This window comes from Myxine glutinosa, chromosome 3 (genome assembly GCF_964187855.1).
Source record: "Myxine glutinosa chromosome 3, kmMyxGlut1.1, whole genome shotgun sequence".
In the NCBI taxonomy this organism is placed as follows: Eukaryota; Metazoa; Chordata; class Myxini; order Myxiniformes; family Myxinidae; genus Myxine; species Myxine glutinosa.
In genome coordinates this window covers 105,031,643-105,052,918 of record NC_136263.1, presented here as the reverse complement: position 1 = coordinate 105,052,918, position 21,276 = coordinate 105,031,643, and the positions used below count along the sequence as shown (strand labels likewise).

Below are 21,276 nucleotides of genomic sequence, written 5' to 3'. Positions count from 1 at the left end.
GTGCTTCTGCTGACCTGTCTGCAAGGTGTGTAAATCGAAGTCCCGAGTGCGAATCAAAGGTGAGCCCGTCCTGAGGTAATTAGCGATTGGGAAAGATTCAGAACCTGTGGATAAATAACCCTTGGTAATTTCCCCAACAGTTTTCCGGACGACAGACTGCCGGTAGGGGACATGTATTGCAGCGCAATACTCAGAATGCTTGTTGTTTGAGTACTGCAAGTGCTGTCGTGTTCATTGTCATGCGCCCACAAGTCACATACACCGACTAACAAGTTCCCCCGGCAGAAAGACCGGAAAACCCTTACACTCCCCCTCTCGTCTCCCCCTCCCTTTATTATGTTTTATGTGTTAGCTCTAACACGCGTCTCAACTTATTATACAAAAAAAATGAGCGCACACACACACACTCAGTATATCGAAGTATAAAATCAATGACGATGACAAATACTCCAGTAAGGGAAAGTTTTGCACTTTACTCCTCACCAGAGTGAAACAAGGCAACAAATAAATCACAAAACACAAGTACACGCCGCACTTTCCCCAAGCATGCGTTTTGGGCATAGGCTCGGTTAAAAACTATGATTACATATGTCTATGCACAACGCTACTACCACAAAAATGTTTTCACATTAAAACATGCACTTCAATACAACGATGGAGGTTATACAGTGGCACTTTGCTCCTGGTTCACACTGTAGGGCTGGTGGCAAAAAAATATAATAAAATACAGCATATAACTACATTAAACTGCTGTCCAATTTGATGAGGCCTGTGGCCATGATGTACAATGCTAGGTAATGGGGATTTCGTGAAGGCAAACTGTGCCAACATGGATCACGTTGTTCAGGGAAATGAGAGTGGCGAAGAGTGAGAGGGAGACAGATGGCAGCCTGCACATCGCATGAACAATGCAGCCAACGAAATGCAAACCACTTAAACCTGCTTCTTTACGTGTGTCCACACATCTGTCACCCTTTCTACCCCTCTGTCTATCCAAACTCACGTGGTGAACTACTACAGCATACTTGGTGTGGAATCTAAACTAAAACAAAACAACCTTGTTATAAATACTAACAAGTTTTCCACTTAAAATGCAATTCTCTAACTTTGTGTTAACGAGTCTGTGAATTGGACCTTTGTGGCTCTCTCTAGTGTTTTTAAGTCAAGATCAAGTTTGTCTCAAAAGCACCAGTTCATTGCGGCTCGGTCCATCGGCCACTTCAGGATTCTTCATACTCCGGACATGCCATGGTGACTACTGTTGTTCTAGCCGGTGACCAAATCCCCACCACTGACACAGCAGCCACCATTCCACACATACTGGAAAATGATGTGCCCCTGGCTGAGTGGCTGGGTCACTTGTGGATGTGTTCATTCCTGACAGTCCCAGTTTTTGCAAAGTATTTTTGAAATCTTTAACAGTGACAGATGAACCTGCAGTCACGGACCCCACAGTGGCTGACTCTTCATGCCAACATCGGTGAGGCAGACATCCTGGTCAGCCAGAAGATCACTCATGCTCAAGTCCGAAATGCACACAGACTCATCAGTATTCACTTCATTAAGTCCTCCATCCTGTACAAAGCTGTGTGGCCTGCAGATCTCACTATTGTCAGAAGTTAAAGGACCAGAGTTTAGGTGACTTGAGTTTGCCCCATGGCCAGAAAATTCCTCTTGTAGGCCACAAGGCAAGCGGCCATAGCCCTGTACAATTGTTGCTTCTGATAAGTGACCATTTGCTGGTCGGCCCAGTTCAGTAAATGATGGCAACGTGCGCTGAGGTGGGAGAAAACAACCAGAGGAGCTGAGGAGCTCACAACGATCTGAACGACTCGGGCCAGCACCTGGCAAGCAAAGGGCATCCATGTTTGCAAGGCGGCTTAAGTCTCGGCAGGCCCGCTCTAAGCTGGCAATGGGCCCACCTCCGAGCATGCATGGCCTTTCAAATCTTTGTTGCATGTCTGCTAAGCCCGAAGTCAAGAAGCAGCTATCAGGAGCTTGTCTCCCATCACCAAGCAGCTGAGAAGACATATGAGGAAATGGTCCATATGAGCTGTAAGAATTGCGTCCTGACACCCGTGATCGCTTTGCTTTGGGAAACTGAGCACTGTGGAGGCCTGCTATGCTCAGGGGACCAGTGTTAGCCATTTGCTGAGTTGGGAAACCCAAGAAGCCAGTAGGAGAGTAATGAATAGGAGATGGCGTTCCAGGCTGACCTGGCTGCATTGCAAGCCAAGGTACTCCATGAAAGTTAGGTGAAAATGATTCATGCTCTGGAGGCGAGTGAGGGTGCAGAGGTCCAGTCACCTCCTCCTCCTCTTCTTCTTCATCCTCCTCCTCCTCCTCCTCCTCCTCCTCTTCCCCCTCCTCGGGAACACGATTGCGCTGCAGTGGAGATGATGATGGTAGAGGTGGCATTGGTGGTGGAGTTGGTGTTTGTACCAATTCTGGTGTGGAGCTTGGTTCCTCCAACATTGAAACAGGAGGAGAAGTAACAGCAGGGAGTTCAGGCAAGTTTGTGGAGTGAGACTCAGCATCACCGGATGTTCCGTCACAATGATCAGCCTGTGTGGGATGAAGCTTCATGCCATTTATTAGCTTGTCACATTGCTCTGTCAACGTTGGCTGAGGCACAGTTTCGGATAGCTCAGCACAAGCTTTGGCTTTTGTTGGGAAAACATCATCACAATTCTTGAACTTGTCACATGCCTCAGTCAGTACTGGATGAGGTTCAAAATCTTGTGATGGTTCATTACAGGGATTATTTGGCAGAGGAAGAGAATCCAGACCATTCAGTAATCCTTCACATGGCTTATTCAGTATGGGATCAGGCACGAGTCCTTTTGATAGCCCATCAGAGGTCTTCTTCTGTGTGGGGTTAAGTTCTACAACATTCAGTAGCTCTTCACATGGCTCAGCCGTCAAGGGTTTAGGTTCAAGTTTTCCTTCTAACTTATCACAGACATTGTGCGTGAGATTATGCTCAAGGTTTCCTTGTGGTCTAACATTAAGCTCTTCCTGAGATGAGCTGGGCTCATATATATCCAGTAATCCATTACATGCCTCTACCTGCGGGGGGTAAAGGTCAGAATTGCCTGATGACTCAGCAGAGGGTGACTCAGCAGAAGGTTCAGGCGGTGCTAAAACAACTTCTGTGAGGTCAATAACATCCTTATCTTCACAATTATACGTCCCATTTTGTGTGGGATAAAGTTGAGAGGTGTCTGATGATCCTACAGAGGTTTCAACGATAGAATTTGAAAGTTGTGTAAGGTCAGGGATATCCTCGGCTCCAGAACACAAACTCCAGAACACAGTAGAAGTGGCTGTAAAATCCTTTGCAGTGTCAACCTTGGATTTCTTGCTCATAATTATAGGTTTGAGAGTATGGTGAACAGTCATTTTCACTCCCTTTTTCTTTGCAGCCCTCAAAGAAAGGTGTGCTGAGCATCGCCTGTGGCCATCCCGGCCATGCTTGAGAGCACCCGTCTTGTGATCTTTGCAGTACGAGTTGGTGCAAATTGTGCAGAACACCACCGTCTTCTCACCACACACCACACAGTGATGCCGTGGACACTCCCATTTTCCTAAAGAAGGCAGGGCAGAAGTAAATGGAGGACAGATCAGGATGATGTGATAAAACCAAATATCCAAATTTTGGTGTGACAACTAATGGGATGCTATGTTAGGATTTGTATCCTCCATAGTCTCATATCATTCAAGTAATTTTAATCCCCAATCATAAATATTTATGTGTTACAGTGTCCTTATGATGAATCTGCGTCGCAACACAGCAACATTCAATCACATGCACAACACAACCACAAACGTGTGCATGCAATCACAATTGCACAGACAATCAGGCACAATTGCACATGTACATCATCTCAAATTTGAAAGAAAAAGAAAACTGAACAGAAGTGGGGCTGGCAGGATGGCTGATGATATTTCTATAGAATTCAATATCCCTTGAATATGCACACTTTCTTCCTAGTTGTCTAGCTTAGGTTTGAATCTTGGCCCAGTTTTATATTGTCTTCCTGATATTTTGTCGTAGGCCAAGGTATAAATGTGTGTGCTGTCCCTTGATGGACATTAACCTGGGCATCCCTTCTCCTAGCATCAATTAGTACATGTTAAAATATGCAATGGTATCCTCACAAAGAGTAGGTGAGCTATCGCTGTTATCCTGGCCAAATTACAAATTCGAGTATCCAGTATGGGAGTGGTGACCCGTCCTGGATTGTAACCCGAGCCAAGAAACTACTTTGGCAGAACCGACGCTGTATAGAAGCTTAGTGGACAAAAACGTACTTAGTGAAAGTCCAATAAAAACAAAGGAAATAAAAAACAAACCAAATAAAACCATGAAACAAGTAAAAGCAGTTATTGTGTTTTGTTGGATGTATTTGGAGCAGATATGTGCAACAACTAAAATTATGTGGTCTATTTGATCCATAAATTTTTCTGTGAATAGTGAAATATGGACTTTGAACCTTCACAGTTTACATCCTATTGTTAGCCGCGTCGCAGACGCTGCTCATAGAGTGCCCTCTGCTGTTGTTGTTGTTGTTCTTCTTCTTGTTCTTCTTCTTCTTGTTGTTGTTCTTGCAGAGAAGACAAAACCTCAAAGCTCCACCCATTCTGGGAACCATAGCTCCACCCATTTTGGGAGAGGCTTCATATAAACAAATATCCACCATTTTATTAACTCGCATAGCTTTGAGGCCTGTTTTGTAGGCCTGTGGTGTCTTCCTCTCTCACACAGTTTTATTTCAAATCAAATTCGATATATCATTTCATTTTTCACAGTCGCTAACATAGTTTTAGACTCGGTTGAAAAAAAACGGGAAGAAAATCCGATGAAAGTTGCCCTTTATAGAACGAAATGAATTCTCAAAGGCCTGTAACTTCAAGTCCATTGAGATATATATCTATCTATAATTCCAGTAATCTCTGTGTGTGTGTGTGTGTGTGTGTGTGTGTGTGTGTGTTTGTCTGTGACCGCTGTTTCTCGACAACCACGGGTCCGATATACTTGAAACTTGCCAGGTATATTGCTGGGGACCCGAGGATGTGCCTTTTCAAGGTTTCATATTAATCGGAGAAGTAGTTACCGAGCTATGGCGATTTCTTTACCAAACTCCGCAAGCCGTTCGCTTTGGACCAAACCATTTCATGTAAATAGAGGGGGGGGGATTGTCACCGTACTCGCAAGCCGTTCGCTTTGGACCAAACCATTTCATGTAAATAGAGGGGGGGGATTGTCACCGTACTCGCAAGCCGTTCGCTTTGGCTTTGCGAATGGACCAAACCATTTCATGGACCAAACCATTTCATGTAAATAGAGGGGGGGGGGATTGTCACCGTACTCGCACCCACGTACCCACGTACCCACGTACGGGCATTGCACCCACGTACGGGCATGCCCTAGTCTATCTATAATTCCAGTAATCTCTGTGTGTGTGTGTGTGTGTTTGTCTGTGACCGCTGTTTCTCGACAACCACGGGTCCGATCTAATTGAAACTTGCCAGATATATTGCTGGGGACCTGAGGATGTGCCTTTTCAAGGTTTCATATTAATCGGAGAAGTAGTTACCGAGCTATGGCGATTTATTTACCCGTACTCGCAAGCCGTTCGCTTTGGCTTTGCGAATGAACCAAACCATTTCATGTAAATAGAGGGGGGGGGGGGGGGGGTTCTACCGTACTCGCAAGCCGTTCGCTTTGGCTTTGCGAATGGACCAAACCATTTCATGTAAATAGAGGGGGGGGGTTCTGTGGTCGTTACTGCCACGTGGTTTCAAAGTTTTTTTTTGTTGTTGTTGTTTGCACGCATGTTTTTTTGCACCCACGTACGGGCACGCCCTAGTATTTTAAATCGCGGCATGGTCAGTCATACACCGCCCGAAATAACAGACGGGAAAATGCCGAGATATATTAAAAATTCGTCCATTTGATGACAATCGTCACGATGAAATATTTAATTTATACGTCGTCACAATAATGTGGAGAGAGGAGCATAGCTTCGTTCACGTGTCGCCACATACGGGAAATTGCCGAGATATATTTTTTTTAAATCGCGGCATGGTCAGTCATACACCGCCTGAAATAACAGACGGGAAAATGCCGAGATATATTAAAAATTCGTCGCCACACACGGGAAATTGCCGAGATATATTTTCACTTTGCACAAAAATAACATCAAGTAATCGAATCAATAGGAATGTCCTGTGCCTATAACATCGACGTTATAGGCACAGCTGCATCTAGGCATTGTGTAACATCGACGCGGCTTTTGTTTTAATTAAAACTTTTTGTACTTGTTTGTGTCGAGTAATGCTTCAAGTTTCGTAATTGTTGCACACTTGCTGAACCACTTTAAGATAGTCGTTTGCATGCAGGGTAATGAAAATGTTATAAACTGCATACATGTGATAAATAATTACAGAATTGTCAGATTTCAACAAGGCAAGGACAAATGGCAATACCATAAGTTGCCCAAATTATTGGAACTAGTGGGGTCACCCGTGGAAATCCCACGGGCATGGAGGTGTATCGTTGCGATCGGTGCAGCCGTTTTTGCGGTACCCGGGACAATAACGTTAGGCAGGAGTCCAAACCTGAAAATGCTGGAGACCAAAGCTGAAATTGGAAAAACGATACAGCCTATTTTACTCCAGGGGGTCCCAAGATTACCCACCCAAAATTTCGTTGCGATCGGTTCAGCCGTTTTTGCAGTACCCGGGAACAGACTGACGGACAGACAGACAGACGGTCGGACATTTGGTGAATTATAGTAAGATGTCATTCAAGTTAAATGAGGCCATGAAACATTTCCAGGCCACTTCAGAAGATAACTAAACCAGACAACTATCGGGGATGCCTCTTCACAGTGGTTGTACCCCCCAACGCAAGTCGGGGGCCAAATCTTTCCCATTATTCCCTGCTGCCTGGATTCGTCAGCTGTTCCTGTAGGTTTCCTCTGCTGGGTAGCGCATTTCACAACAAAGACCCAACAATGAGCACCAAGCTTTCAAAATACCTCCGGGATAAAGTTGTGGAAAGGCACAGATCAGGGGATGGGTATAAAATATTTTAAAGACCTTGAATATCCCTTGGAGCACAGTCAAGACAATCATTAAGAAGTGGAAGGCGTATGGTACCACCAAAACCTTGCCGAGATAAGGCCGTCCCTCCAAACTGGATGACCAATCAAGGAGGAGACTGATCAGAGAGGCCACCAAGAGGCCAATGGCAACTTTGAAAGAGCTATAGACCTTTATGGCAAAGATTGGTCACTGTGTGCATGTGACAACAATAGCTCAAGTACTCCATAAGTCTAGCCTGTACGGTAGGGTGGCAAGAAGGAAGCCATTACTCAAAAAAGCCCACCTTGATTCCTGTTTTAAGTATGAAAAAAAACCACTCCTGAGATTCTGAAACCATGTGTCAAAAAGTTTTGTGGTCTGACAAAATCAAAATGGAACTTTTTGGCCTAAATGCAAAACGTTACGTTTGGCGAAACCCATCCCCACTGTTAAGCATGGTGGTCACAGCACCATTTTATGGGGATGTTTCTCATCAGCAGGGACAGGGGCACTTGTTAGGATAGAAGGGAAAATGGATGGAGCAAAATACAGAAAAATGCTTGAGGAAAACCTGCTGCCCTCTGCAAGAAAGGTGAAATTGGGATGGAAGTTCACCTTTCAGTATGACGACCCATCAATGCTCCCCATCAACTTGACTGAGCTTGCACAGTTTTGTACAGAAGAATGGGCAAATATTGCTCAATCAAGGTGTGCAAAGTTGGTAGAAGACCTACGCCGACAGACTCACAGCTGTAATTGCTGTTAAAGTTGCTTCCATAAAGTATTAACTCAGGGGCAATTATCCAATCAAGATATTCTAGTTTTGTATTTTTTATTATTTTTCTGTAATTTGTAGACTTTGTTTATCATTTGGAAGTTGTGGGTTACGATGTGTAAATAAAGGTGGAAAAAGTCTGATTTAATGCAATTTAATTCCAGGCTACAAGGCAACAAAAGGTGAAGATTTTGAAAGGGAGTGTAGACTTTCTATAGGAACTGTATATACAATAAAAAAAAAACTTTAAAAAAATGCAAAAACATCGTGTGATGAAATCGCAAAAAAATAACCAAACAAGGTAGGAATGACACCACAATAGGACAACAAAATCGGTCCATGCAGGTCCGAGAAATGGGTGGGAACACGGTTAATTAACAAAATGGCTGCTTTCGAAAAAAATGATGTGCATATCATTGTGTGCCAAGTTGGCACCCATCATTCATTATCTGTGTGCCAAGTTTGAACACGATCGGTCCATACAACTCTTGAGATATGGTGGCGGACGTATGCACGGATGGATGGAGGGATGGACAGACAAGACCCAATCCATAAGCCCCCGTTTTAGAGTAAGTCCAACAGGGGCTAATAATTCCAGAAGAACAAGTGAATGCCAGAAGAGCAGGTGAGGCACAAAGACGTGTCGGGGCAAATTGGTGTGAGGTGCACGAGAACATTAAAGGGAACGCAAACAAATTTCTTTTCTCTGAAAACTATTGGAAATCATTAGTCAGTCTAATATGAAGGGGAAAATTTTTTGAAATGTTTTTGCCAATCACATGTCAAAAAATCCCGAGAGTGTCGATTTTCGATTTTGCCAGTGACGTCACACGATGAACTCAACTTGCTCCAAATGGCGGTTTTACATAGAGAAAGTGTATTTGGAGCTCAGATTCCGATACTGATTCCACCGTCATTAGCAACTCTAAAGGTTCTCAGTATGTTGAAATTGATCAGTGGGATTGTGAAGAAACTATTGGAGACAAAATTAGTGATGGAAATGCTTTCGGGGGAATTATGCAGCCATATCAATTCGAGCCTTGTGCATGTGATTCAGACAAAGATGGTGTTAGTCATGATGGCGATGTTATGTTCGTCGTGAAGATGAAAAAGCCTGTCACATGATCACTACAGATTGGTGGGTTTTGCTTTTCCCTTCAATTGACGGTTTATCGGGGATTTTGTATTAATTGATGAATGAATGATCGTTTTAAGGCCATTTTCCCCGCTAGAGCGGGGGTTAGCCTTGCAGGCCCCATGACAATCATGGTTCCCTGTTTGAGGCAGTTTTTTTTTATGGCCGGATGCCCTTCCTGACGCCAACCTTTGGTCGCCTCTTGCGATGCGCAGGGATACGGTGTTTCCCTATTCTAAATCGGGGTACACACCGTGATCATTCATCCCAGCAAGCTGGTACTCAATTTGCCGACCTCGGAAGGATGACAGGCTGAGTCAACCCCCCTGGCGTTAATTCAGCGATCGACCGGGATTCAAACCCAGGATCCTAGGATCCCAAGCCGGCACCCTAACCATTAAGCCAACACTAAGCCGGCACCAACACCTTTTGTATTAATTGATAAATCAGTTATATTACTCCAGAATAAATATGGCATGACACAGCACAGACACCGCCCAAGCAAACTCAGACACCGCCGAGCAAATTGGTGATGAATGCTTGTCCCACCTTCGCAGTCTGACACCTTGATCTGATGATCCTGTATGTTACAGATGATCCTGCATGTCCTGACACTGATGATCCTGTATGTTACAGGATCATCCAGTTTCATACTTTCCCCGAACGCCAATTGTGTCTGTGGTCGTGCCGTGTCGTGTCTGTCATACTGTTACCATGCTGTGCCATGTTGATGTCCTGCCCCAGTGGAGGTTGGGTGTGAGGTGGTCATGTGTATTGTGAGCTAGAGTGACGGTTGATGGGGGATTGCAGAGGGGGGAAGTGGTGCTGGATGGTCTTGCAGTTTTGAGTGACGGCTGTTTCTTCCGCTTAATAGTGAGGGCAGCATCCTCTCTCAATCGTGACAGATAACCACAAGATCTAGCCATTTCTGTTGTTTCATATGATGTTCTGTAAAATGTAAAAAAAATTCTGTAAAATATTCCAAGCACAAAAGCGAACATTTTGTCTGCCCAATCCACAGTCCACACTTGATTATTTCAGACAAACCTCGTCGAATTTCTGGCAACCCTCAGATCTTTCGGCCATTGGTGTAGCCTGAAACCATCTCGGTTTGCATTACTACAACCACCAAGGACGCATCGACTCGGCATAGTTGTAGAAATTCGAAAATTAAGTGCCCTTTGAGTAAATCGTATCGCGATGTAACCCGTAAACAATACAGAAGTGGCAGTCGACTTCATGGTGTGACGTCACGGCTAATCGTGAAGAGGAAAGATTTTGACTTTTAATTGCAAAATTACCGACTTCATCAATCACAAATTGGAAAACGACACATAATATCTATTTTGCAGAGTATCAAAGGATTGGTTTCGCATCAAGGTGGTCTGAGCGTTTGGGTTCTCCTTTAAGGTGCAGGACTCCGTGCTGAGAGAGCTGGAGGGGAGGCACGATCACCGGATGCAGCGCACAATTTCCGCTGACAGATATGTGGACATACAGAGTGATAGTATTGATGGGGAGCAGGTCCAGGTGAAGCAGTGCTGGACAGGGATTCTTCCTGGGGAGGTGTGTGTGCCTGATTGTGTGTGAGGTGAAATAGGATCTGCATGCATGCTGCGAGGACCCACACCGGGTTTTTTGCTGCAAATTTCCAGTTTTTCCTTCCAGAGAGTTTGCTTCTGTATCCATCTTGTCAACGCCCTGCATCCCTTGTTTATCCATCTTTGTCTATTTTGTCCCTCAGTCCTGCTGTTGGTGTTTCTCCCCTTTCTTTCTGCTGAGCCTTTTGTTATGTTTCTCCTTTCTTTCTGAGCTATCCCTTTTCTGAGCCCCTTTCTCTCTGCTGAGCCTGATTCTCTGTGTTCTAACCCTTCCACGAGCCTTGACGGTGTATAATTTTTTTTTTATAACACTCCCCAAGCAACAAAGTTCTGAAAATAAATGTAACCAATCAATATCAATAGATTTAGAAACGATAACTATTCACGAAAAACATAATTGCACCTTTGGGAAGCATTGTGAGTCTGACACATGACAGATGGTAGGTCTTGGTGCAGTTTCTGCGATCACACATAACCAGTTCTCCACCATCACCACAGTGGTAGCATTCACTGTCATGTTCTCGACGTGGTTCGGGCTTTGGTCTGCGCCGCCTGTATTTTCTTTTGGGCTTTTTTGCATCTCCTGCTACAAATGACTGCAAATGACACATACATTTCAACTCTCCTGCCACAATCCACTCAATGGCATGCAGCAACACAATAGATAACAGATGTATAATCTGTTCAATAACTTCAGTCAGATCATGTAATTTGAACATGAGCACATTTCGTCTCAACCGACGCAGAAGGATGCCATTTGTCCCATCAAAGCCTGCGCTATTATTACCAACTTATGGTTGTTTTTCCCGTGCTCTATCCCTTTTAATGCTGAACATCAAGCAAGGAATCAGCATGTACCATTTTAAAAGTATTTGGTACGACTTGGCTAGGGTTAGAACCACAACCACCAATCTCCCAGACTCAGAGCAGGTGCTCCAACCATTACATCACTGTGTCTGGTAACCTTCCTTCCTTTCTCTCTCTCTCTAATCCTCTTTCTATCCCTTCCTTTCTCAATGGAGTCCTCCCATGTCACCTGCTCCACACACTTCATATGTGTGTAATAAATAGCCAATTTGACATTGCTATTTAAGCACACAGTCCATGATGCTGGAATCACAGGTTCAATCTCAAGCTGGAATCCATGTTGATATATCTATTGCCTACTAATGTCCTTATAATTAAAGTAAAAACTGATATCTCCTACTGTATTTGTGAAACATTTCATAAATAACCAAAGGAAAGGCAAAAATGCAATATGAACATTAAACCATCTTCTCCATAATAAGCCCTTGGTGGCAAAATGTACATTCATTCTTAACCAAAGCAGATTTGCACAAAGACTAGAGTGGTCGCACAACTCATACCTTGGGCCTTTCCCCAAGAAAGCCACTGCAGTTGGGTGCACCACACTTGCAGGCGGTCTTTTCATTACCCAAGCAGTCCAGGTTGTAGTTGAAAGTGAGTTCAGTAACTGAAACAGCATGGATATGCACACAAGTGTTGAGCAGGTTTATAACCATCACACCAATCTCATTAAAATAGTTGGTTATGGTATTTTCCTTGTTTTAATATTATGTTTGTTTTTAGGGCTTTTAAAATGTCCTTGTTTAAACACTCATTAAAATAGTACATTTTTAAAAACGTCATCTTTACTTCATGAAGTTTGTACACTATTGTTCTGTGCAAATGCAAAGAACATGATTCAAATGTTCAGCAAAAACATGGACAGGTGGTTCGCTAAGAAAAGAAAACAAAGATGACGAGCTTGCAAATCTCAAAGGAAGAGATGCACATGAAATGAATATAAAATCAAGGATACTTCAGTGTAGACCTTTGCCATTCAGATGACAAACAGAACGGATAAAGAAAAAGATGTCTATCTCGTAAATAGAACTAAAACAGCACTCTTCGACGTCGCAACGCCAACCAATATGCCTCCGCCCACATTATTACACAATGATACATACTTGTTCCAAGTTTGATTTATATCTCTTCAGCCATTCTCAGGTATCACATTTTTACCTGATATGACCTCTGACGCTGAAATCTAATCAGTTAATCTTTTCATCATAATATATAGTTGCACCAAGTTCAAACAAAATCCCATTACTGGTTCACAAGTTAACTTGTTAACAGAATTTTTTATTTAACAGGACCTCTGACCTTTGACCTCTTGACCCCATAATCTAATCAGTTCATATTTGTGTCATAATACATACTTGTACCAAGTTTGACTTAGCTCCCTTCAGGTTATTAAGTTATCGTGTTTACGAAAACCTATTACAGACTCTGACCTTTGACACCAAAATCGAATCAGTTCATCTTTACATCATTGTGCATACCTGTACCAAGTTTGACTTAGATCCCTTCAGCCGTTCAACAAGTTATTGCAGTAACAGGATTTTCACCTAACATGACCTCTGATATTTGACCTTTGACCTCGTGCCTCCAAAATCTAATCATTTCATCTTTACCTCATAATACATCCACCAAGTTTGACTTGGGTCCCTTCAGCCGTTCTCAAGTTGTTGCGGTAAAGAAAACCTATCACAGACGTACGGACAACCCGAAAACATAATGCCTCCTGTGACTTCGTCAGCGGAGGCATAAAAAGATGGATGATCACTCAGTGGTCATTTTAAATGAAATAGTGGTAATGCAGAATACCTCAGCCACATCAGATCCTCAATGGTGGTAATTACACAAAACGAGGGTGCATAACTAGAACAGGTCTGGATTGAGCAATATTACAAAAGCATTGTTTTGTTTGAAATGGGGGGGAATTTGATTAGGCCAATACAATTAATACTCTCAAAGCAATGGAGACATTTGACTGTACCTGCCGGAATGTCTTTGAGCGCGAACAGACCAACACGTGTATCCCCATTTACCGTCCACTTCTGTGTCTCACAGTTTGGCTGGCAACTGTGGTTCATGAAGCGTGAAAAGTTTCCTTTTGGTCCAGCATCAATCACTCGGTCCTGGTATGTAATAGTGGTAATTGAAGGACAAAGCCAAATTCTCACATTTGCCAAAGAGCTAAACAAAACTTGCAGAGCTAAAGATCAACAGACCAGAGTAAAGGTGGCTTACCTTGTCGATGGTGAGCATGTAGAAGTTGGTGATGTGCCTTTCATGTGCATACATCATGCGTTTTCGGCATTCCTCATCATCAACAAGCTCTCCCACATACTCATTGACAAACTCACCCTGGCAGACACCAACATAATGTCCCATCAATGACATCACATTGCCCCCAAATATGTCCTAAACCTCCTTACAGCAGACATACTCGATTTCCTTTCCACTTCGTTATCAACCACAACTAAAACCATCAATTAATCTTTTGAGGCTTAATATCACAACTCATTCTGCTGAAATGTTGACATCAGAGTAATTTCTTGTCGATATTTTTCTTGTTCCAAGTTTGTGCAATCAATGAGTTCGTCAAATTTATGAATGCTGTGGATCAATGTGATAGATAATAATGAGACTTGTGAAAATCTTTTGGCAAATTATTGTTCAGTTTTCCAACATCATTTAAAGTGATTGTGCCATGCAATATATTTAGAACTTTTCTTCTTTGCCAGCATACTGCCTTAAGCAGATGCAATTCTCTTAGTATACCCCCTGAAGACCACAACACACCATGTCAAAACTACAAATAGTTTTTGATTTTTGTTTAAAAAAAAGGACATGAACAAATTTAAATAAACAAATAAATACATCAAACATTTTTTCACTTTCTTCAGAAAAAGGCAGTTTAATGACAATGGCTGCCTTACACTTGTGTCGCTATCTCCCCCTTTACTGATTTCAATACCTCAGTCAGAAAAGCATTTGCATCTGAATCCCAGCACAACAACAAATCTAAATCCACAAACCCCTTATATTCATCCTGTGCAACAAACCTTCTTTATATCGACCTTGGTACGCAGGCCCCAACCCTTGGGCTCGGAACGGAAGACTTCGGTATCCGGGTACAGGCGCTTGCTGAAACATTGATTCTGGCAACGTGCACCAGCTGGGCACACTGACGGGTGGCACTCGTAGAGCAGCATGCGATTCAAACACTCTGAGTCCAGGCCACAGGGTGACTCGTTTGTTGACTTGCAATTGCAGCGTGGAATCTCTGACGTGTCCGCTATATGCATCTGCACCTTGCCAACTGGCTTATTTATCTGTAAACAAACAGCATGCCCAAATTAATTATTGCCTATACAATCTGCCAGAAAAAAGGTTAAAACCATATTGAGCTTGACATCTCACAGTGAAGAACTCTGCGTTTTACCAACAAAAAACCACTAAAAGACAAATGAATAATAAAAATGAACCTGCACAATATAATTATTTGAACAAATGGTATAGCATCTTATGTCAACACTCAAAATATGAAAATGTTTGCAAACAAATAAATGAGCAATGTTAGTTTCCTTGCTGACCCGTTGGCATAATGGTTACAGCATCCACTCTGAGTCTGGGATATCTGTGGTACGAACCATGGGTGTCATACCAAAGACCTCAAAAATTATACGTGCTGTTTGTTTGCTTGACACTCAGAATTTAAAAGGATAGAGCGCCAACAAACAATGATAGGAAGATAATGGCAAACCGCCAACAAACAACGATAGGAAGATAATGGCAAACCATCCAGTAAAACCATTGCCAAGAAACTGCTTCGGTAGCAGCAACGCTTTGTAACGAGTATGGTACAGTCTTGCTGTAAAGTATTTTCTAAACAATGCAGTCCAGGAGTATCTGTATCTACACATTCATAACATCCGTTGTGCATCGTGTTCTGGGCCCCATCCTCCAATGTTTCCTTTCAAAAGAGATTTGCTATCTACATATATAAAACACAGTTTGTGTGTGTGTGTGTAATGTTACCGGTAGACTCCTAAACGGAGAGGCTCACGTACTTGATATTTGGCACAAACATGGCCATTGAGCCTGGGAAGAACATGGTCGACCTAAAAATTTATTTCATAATATTTTTAAACCATATTTTTACCTCAGCGCATTTCAGCGAGGCATATTATGACCGGAATGGCAGCGCAGCGCGCTGATTCGCTCAGAGCGATCACGTGATGTTCCTTGCCGCCATTAACTCAGTTTCGCGTTCGCACGTATTTCAGAGCGAAAAGCGATTCCGTTTTTTCACATTTCAGCGAGAAATATTGCCATTCACACCACATAGGTTTTTTTTCCATTCATCTTTAGATCCATATTTTTTGCCATAACGGAGCGCATTATGGCTCTCTCGAGCTCGAGTTAGCCAATCACCTGGGAGCATGAGGCCACGTTGGCCACGCCCACGACACGACGCAGAGATGCAATCGATCGCTCAGAGCGATCACGTGATGTTCCTTGCTGCGCGATTGCGTTTTTTCACATTTCAGCGAGGAACATTGCCATTCACATCACATAGGTTTATTTTTCTTTCATCTTTAGATCCATATTTTTTTTCAGCGAGGAATATTATACAGGGAATCTGAATCAGTGGCAGAGCAGCGCGCTGATTCGACGATTCGCGCACCCTCCCCCCTCCCCCTCCCCCCTCTCCTCTCCTCCCCTCCCCCCTCTCCTCCCCTCTCCCCTCCCCCACATTTATACACGGAATGCCGGGTACTTCCCCCCCCTCTCCTCCCCTCCCCTCCCCCCCGTTCCCCTCCTCTTCCTCGCCCGGCAATGCCGGGTACATCCCCCCCCTCTCCTCCCCTCCCCCCCTCCTCTCCCCTCCCCCCTTCCCTTCCCTCCCCTCCCCCCCTTCCCCCGTTCCCCTCCCCTCCCCCCGGCAATGCCGGGTACGTCCCCCCCCTCTTCTCCCCTCCCCCCCCTCTTCTCCCCTCCCCCCTTCCCTCCCCTCCCCCCCTCTTCTCCCCTCCCCCTGTTCCCCTCCCCTCCCCCCTCCTCCCCCCGTTCCCCTCCCCTCCCCCCCTCCTCTCCCCTCCCCCCCTTCCCTCCCCTCCCCCCCTTCCCTCCCCTCCCCCCGTTCCCCTCCCCTCCCCCCGGCAATGCCGGGTACGTCCCCCCCCTCTTCTCCCCTCCCCCCCCCCTCCTCCCCTCCCCCCTCCCCTCCCCCGCCCGGCAATGCCGGGTACTTCTGCTAGTACAAGATAAGTTATGCTTACCAAAGACTTCGCTCCATGCCAAGAAAATAATTGAAACTGTGACTGTTCTCACATATCCCCGATGAAGAGGAAGCTGCCAGTTCCATCCACTGTGCTGTGTATCAACAAGTAAATCAAACACCAGACTTAGTGTCATAACATCCACTCTGAGTTGAGCATTGTTACGACCTGACCCTTGGGTAGAGCGCTCGGGGTACGGCCTGTTGCTCCGGAGGTGCTAATTGATGTACTCGGGAGGTCAATACGAGTCTGGCATTTCACTCAGGCCAACTGGCACGGTCTTCAAGCAGCCATCAATCATCTGGACTGGTCTCCCATCTCTACTGCCTCTGACATAAATTCTTCCTGGGAATTCTTCCAAAGCAAACTGCTCTCTCATGCACAGATTTATCCCATCTTGTCTTCTGTTGTCATACCCTTCCTCCCGTCCATGGTACACGGAATCTTCTGGTGAGGCTATTGCCCAGAAACAACTTGCTTTCGTCTCCTGGAAAGCAAATCCATCTGAAGGAAATCTCATTTCCTTTCACAAAGCCCAAAACAAGTGTGTGTCCACTCTCAGGAGAGCCAGGAAACAATATATCTCCGTTCTCAGGACCGAACTCTCTTATCTGTCTCCCTCTTCCAAATCCTGGTGGGGTCTGGTCAAATCTGTTTCTGGTGTTTGTTCCCCCTCCATCCCCTCCCTCACCTCAAATGGCCACACGGCTGACTCCGCACGTGAAAAAGCTGAATGCCTCAACTCTGTGTTTGCCTCTAAATCTTGTGTCCCAAACACATCCCTCTCTGTACCCACCATACCCAGTCGTACCCAGCTGCTCCAGGACTCTGTGTCCTTTCCTCCTGACAAGGTGGAAAAGTTTCTGTCAACCCGCGACTCGGATTCTGGAACTGGACCTGACGGCATCAGCCCACGGGTCCTAAAATCCTGTTCTTCCGCTCTTTCACTCCCTCTCACTGTTCTCTTCACCCTCTCTTTTGCTCAAGGTCATCTTCCATCTGCTTGGAAATCTGCCAACATCACCGCTTTGCACAAAAAAGGTGCAAAAACAGATCCCAGCAACTACAGACCAATCAGCCTTCTCCCAATTATCAGCAAAGTCATGGAATCCATCATTGCTTCAGATATGAAATCTTTCCTCTTCTCCAATGGCTTGATCTCTGATCATCAATTTGGTTTCAGACCTGGACACTCTACTCTGGACATGCTGCTTCTGCTTTCTCAACAATGGATGGAGGTCCTCAATGCCAAACAGGAAATTAGAGCAGTCTCCCTTGACATATCACGTGCCTTCGATACGGTCTGGCACCCCGCTCTGCTCACCAAACTCTCCTCTTTTGGTATCCATGGAAATCTCCACGCATGGCTGGTGGACTTCCTCTCTAGTCGTAGTCAACGTGTGGCCCTGAATGGGTTTCTCTCATCTCCTCTTCCTGTTCAGGCTGGAGTTCCACAAGGCAGTGTTCTGGGCCCTGTGCTTTTTCTGGTCTTCATCAATGATCTCTCTGACTCTCTTGAAAATCCTCTGTATTTCTTTGCTGATGACTCGACTCTCTGTCGCTCCATTCTTCATCCCTCAGATCGGCAGTCTGCAGCCTCCTCACTCTCTGCAGACCTGGACAAAATCACAGACTGGGCAAACAAGTGGAACATGTCTTTCAATCCTGACAAATCTCACACTCTTACGATGTCTCTCCGAAAAGACCGACTGGACAACCCTCCCATCCACTTTCTGAATAATCCTCTCCAAGTAGTTCTGTCACTCAAGCTTTTGGGTCTCACTATCTGCCATGATCTTTCCTGGGAAAACCACATTTCAAATCTGGCCTCCAAAGCCAGTCGCCGACTGGGCATCCTCCGTCGTGCGAAGTCCTTCCTTGGCACACCTGAGCTCCTCACCACATACAAGGCTTTCATCCGCAGCTCAATGGAATACTGCTCTCCCCTCTGGGCTGGTGCTCCTGCCTCACACCTAGCTCGTCTTCACGCTGTTGAAACCAAAGCATTCAGAATCATTGGAATCTCCCGCGATGAAGCTAACTCCAAGGGCCTCTCACTCACTCACTGCAGGCAGGTTGGTGGTCTTTCCGTCTTCTACCGACTCCTCTCTGGCCTTGCCCCCCCAGCTCTCTCTGGGCTCTGTCCCGCAAATATTCCTACAGGTCGCACAAGATCTGCCTGCAACCCTCTTATGGTCAAACTGCCAAAATAAAGACTCTCTGCTCACCTTCACTCCTCTTTTCTCCCGCCTCTGGAACAAACTCCCTCACTCTCTTCAATCCCACTCCACCCTGCAGGTCTTTAAAACAGCTGTTCACCACCATCTCTTATCTTCCCCCATCCAAAACCTTGATCTTTTCTACCCCCGCTAATTTCACCCCAATTCCACTTTTTTGAAATACCAACTTCTGTCCTGGAATCCTTGGTGTCCTTGTGTTTTATACTTCTCCCTCCCCTTCCCACGCCTCCTCCCCCCAAGCCCTCTCCCTTCCACACATCTCCCTGCTCTCAAATGTTGTGTTTGTGTGCTTCCCCTTCTCTCCCCATCTTGTTTTCCACTCCCTCTTTTTATATATTTTGTTTGTCTGGTTGATTTGTTTGTGAAGTAAATGTTAGCTCTTTCACGAGCCTCGATTCAGTATACAAAAAATAAAAAAATAAAAAACGGTCCCCGTGTGCGGGTCGCACTGTTTAAGCAGTCAGATGTGACCGAGCGGAGTTATAATCTGAATGCTGCCACAACTTTACACCCCCACTCACCGATACACAGTATGCAAATCCAGTAATGCAATGCAAATTCAAAACAGTGGAATGAATGCAAATCCTTTACTCAGGATAAACCAAAACTCAGGATATACAACCAAGCAATACAGAAATTATAGGAAAATCACACGGACATGTGGGGATAAAGAATAAGTAGTTAAATAAAGACAGACAAGTGCCAAGACAATGCGGACAAGACAATCAAAGGCCCCACCAGATGTCCCTATCTAATCTGAAGGAGGGGGTGGTGAAGTAGGAAAGCAGAGTGAAGGGAGGAAAAAAATAACAAAATAATATTTGTCAGGATATAAAGAAAAGTAATAAGTAAAAGAAAAAGAGGGGGGGGGGGGGGAGGTGGAATGCATGCCTGTTTCAGATGACTTTCAGCAGCCTCGTCTCAGCCGCAGGCTCAAGGGATGGAGCCTCACCACCCCTCCCTCTCTTTTGGGACGTGTCCTCACTGGGCGTGCATCTTGCCTTCGTTCCCGCCATTTTTCTCTCTCTCTAGCCTGCCTTTCCAGCCACCGCTTCCTCTTCCTATCTACAATCCCTTCTCAGACCACTCACAAAGTTCTCACCCATTAAATGATGTAGAGGCCTCAAAAGGAGGAAGAAGGTCGATAAGGGAGGGAATGAGGAACAAGGACAACAGGTCTTCCAGATAGACCTAAACCTGCACCCCCTCACGAAGATAGGTTGGTCGCTGAATATTGCGCTTTCCCCTTCCACTTTGTCCTGCCCAACTGTTCCTACCGATTTCAACTCCCCCACCCTCCCCCCATCCACCCTCCCCCACGTCATGCTCTTGTGGGGTACAGGTATTCGGTGTATGGGTTTTTGCCCCTTTCCCCAGCTTATTTTGGCCTAATTGGACCAACTCAGGGATGGAGTTCGCCTTATATTCCCCTAGTCTGCTCCGGGTGCAGGACACGCGGCACAACTCACTGTCCTTGCCCCACCTGATAGATAACGTCACTTTCTCGCTTTATCATCAAGCCCGGACCATGTCAATGATCCGCAAACTTGCGACAGAGACCTCTTCACCGCTTCATCATACTCACCCACAACAGGGGTGCGCCCCCTTGATTCAATTACAACGGGGTCCGATTCCTTGGCAGAGCACTTATCACAGTTGCAACACAAGGCCTCCACGTCCCTTTTGCAATTGGTCCAATAAAGATTTTGTCGGATTCCCTTGAGCATCTTATTTACACCAAAGTGTTCCATTGCCTTCGGTCCGTGATAGCAACCCAGGATTTTAGACTTATTTTGCTGTGGCACTACCAATAACTGCACATACTTGTTAGTGGCCACCACCACCCATTCTGATACAGTACTCCATCACCTAAGCTGAGACTGTCCCATTGCCCCCAGTATACGCTCAAGTCAGGCGTAAGAGCCGCTACCTCCTCCCAGTCAGGTCTTCTCTTCGCCTCCTTTCAAGTAATGACCATGTTCAAGTCCTTGGCTTCTCTCTGCGCCACACCAAAGTCTGTCAGTAGATCATTATCACTCACTGTGGGTTGCATCCTTCCACACATTACACACAAGTGATCCTTTCCTCTCTGATTCTCAAACGGAACCATGTCCATCCCAATATTCCAGCACATCCGGTTCTTAGTCTTCTGTCTTAATCCCTTCTAACCTCTTCTGCAGTACTTGGAAACGAGCTTCTATTCCCTCCTTAAGTCCAGTCACCTCTCCTGAGATCGGCCTTGCCCCAGCAGCTTCTCCAGAGCTCAGCATTGCAGTAGCTGCCCCTCTTGACCTTTTCA

At 45.1% G+C, this 21,276-nt stretch overlaps 1 protein-coding gene across 1 annotated transcript in view; it reads right to left on the bottom strand.

The window, feature by feature from the left end:
- Window positions 1-453: 453 nt before the first annotated feature.
- Window positions 454-21,276, bottom strand: part of NSD2 (nuclear receptor binding SET domain protein 2) — a 133,854-nt gene continuing 113,031 nt past the window's right edge. The window contains 6 exon segments of the mRNA XM_068110271.2: window positions 454-3,587; window positions 11,007-11,199; window positions 11,971-12,077; window positions 13,446-13,587; window positions 13,700-13,816; window positions 14,518-14,787. Of these exon segments, the coding sequence (XP_067966372.2) occupies window positions 1,441-3,587; window positions 11,007-11,199; window positions 11,971-12,077; window positions 13,446-13,587; window positions 13,700-13,816; window positions 14,518-14,787 (2,976 nt within the window). The 3' untranslated portion in view covers window positions 454-1,440.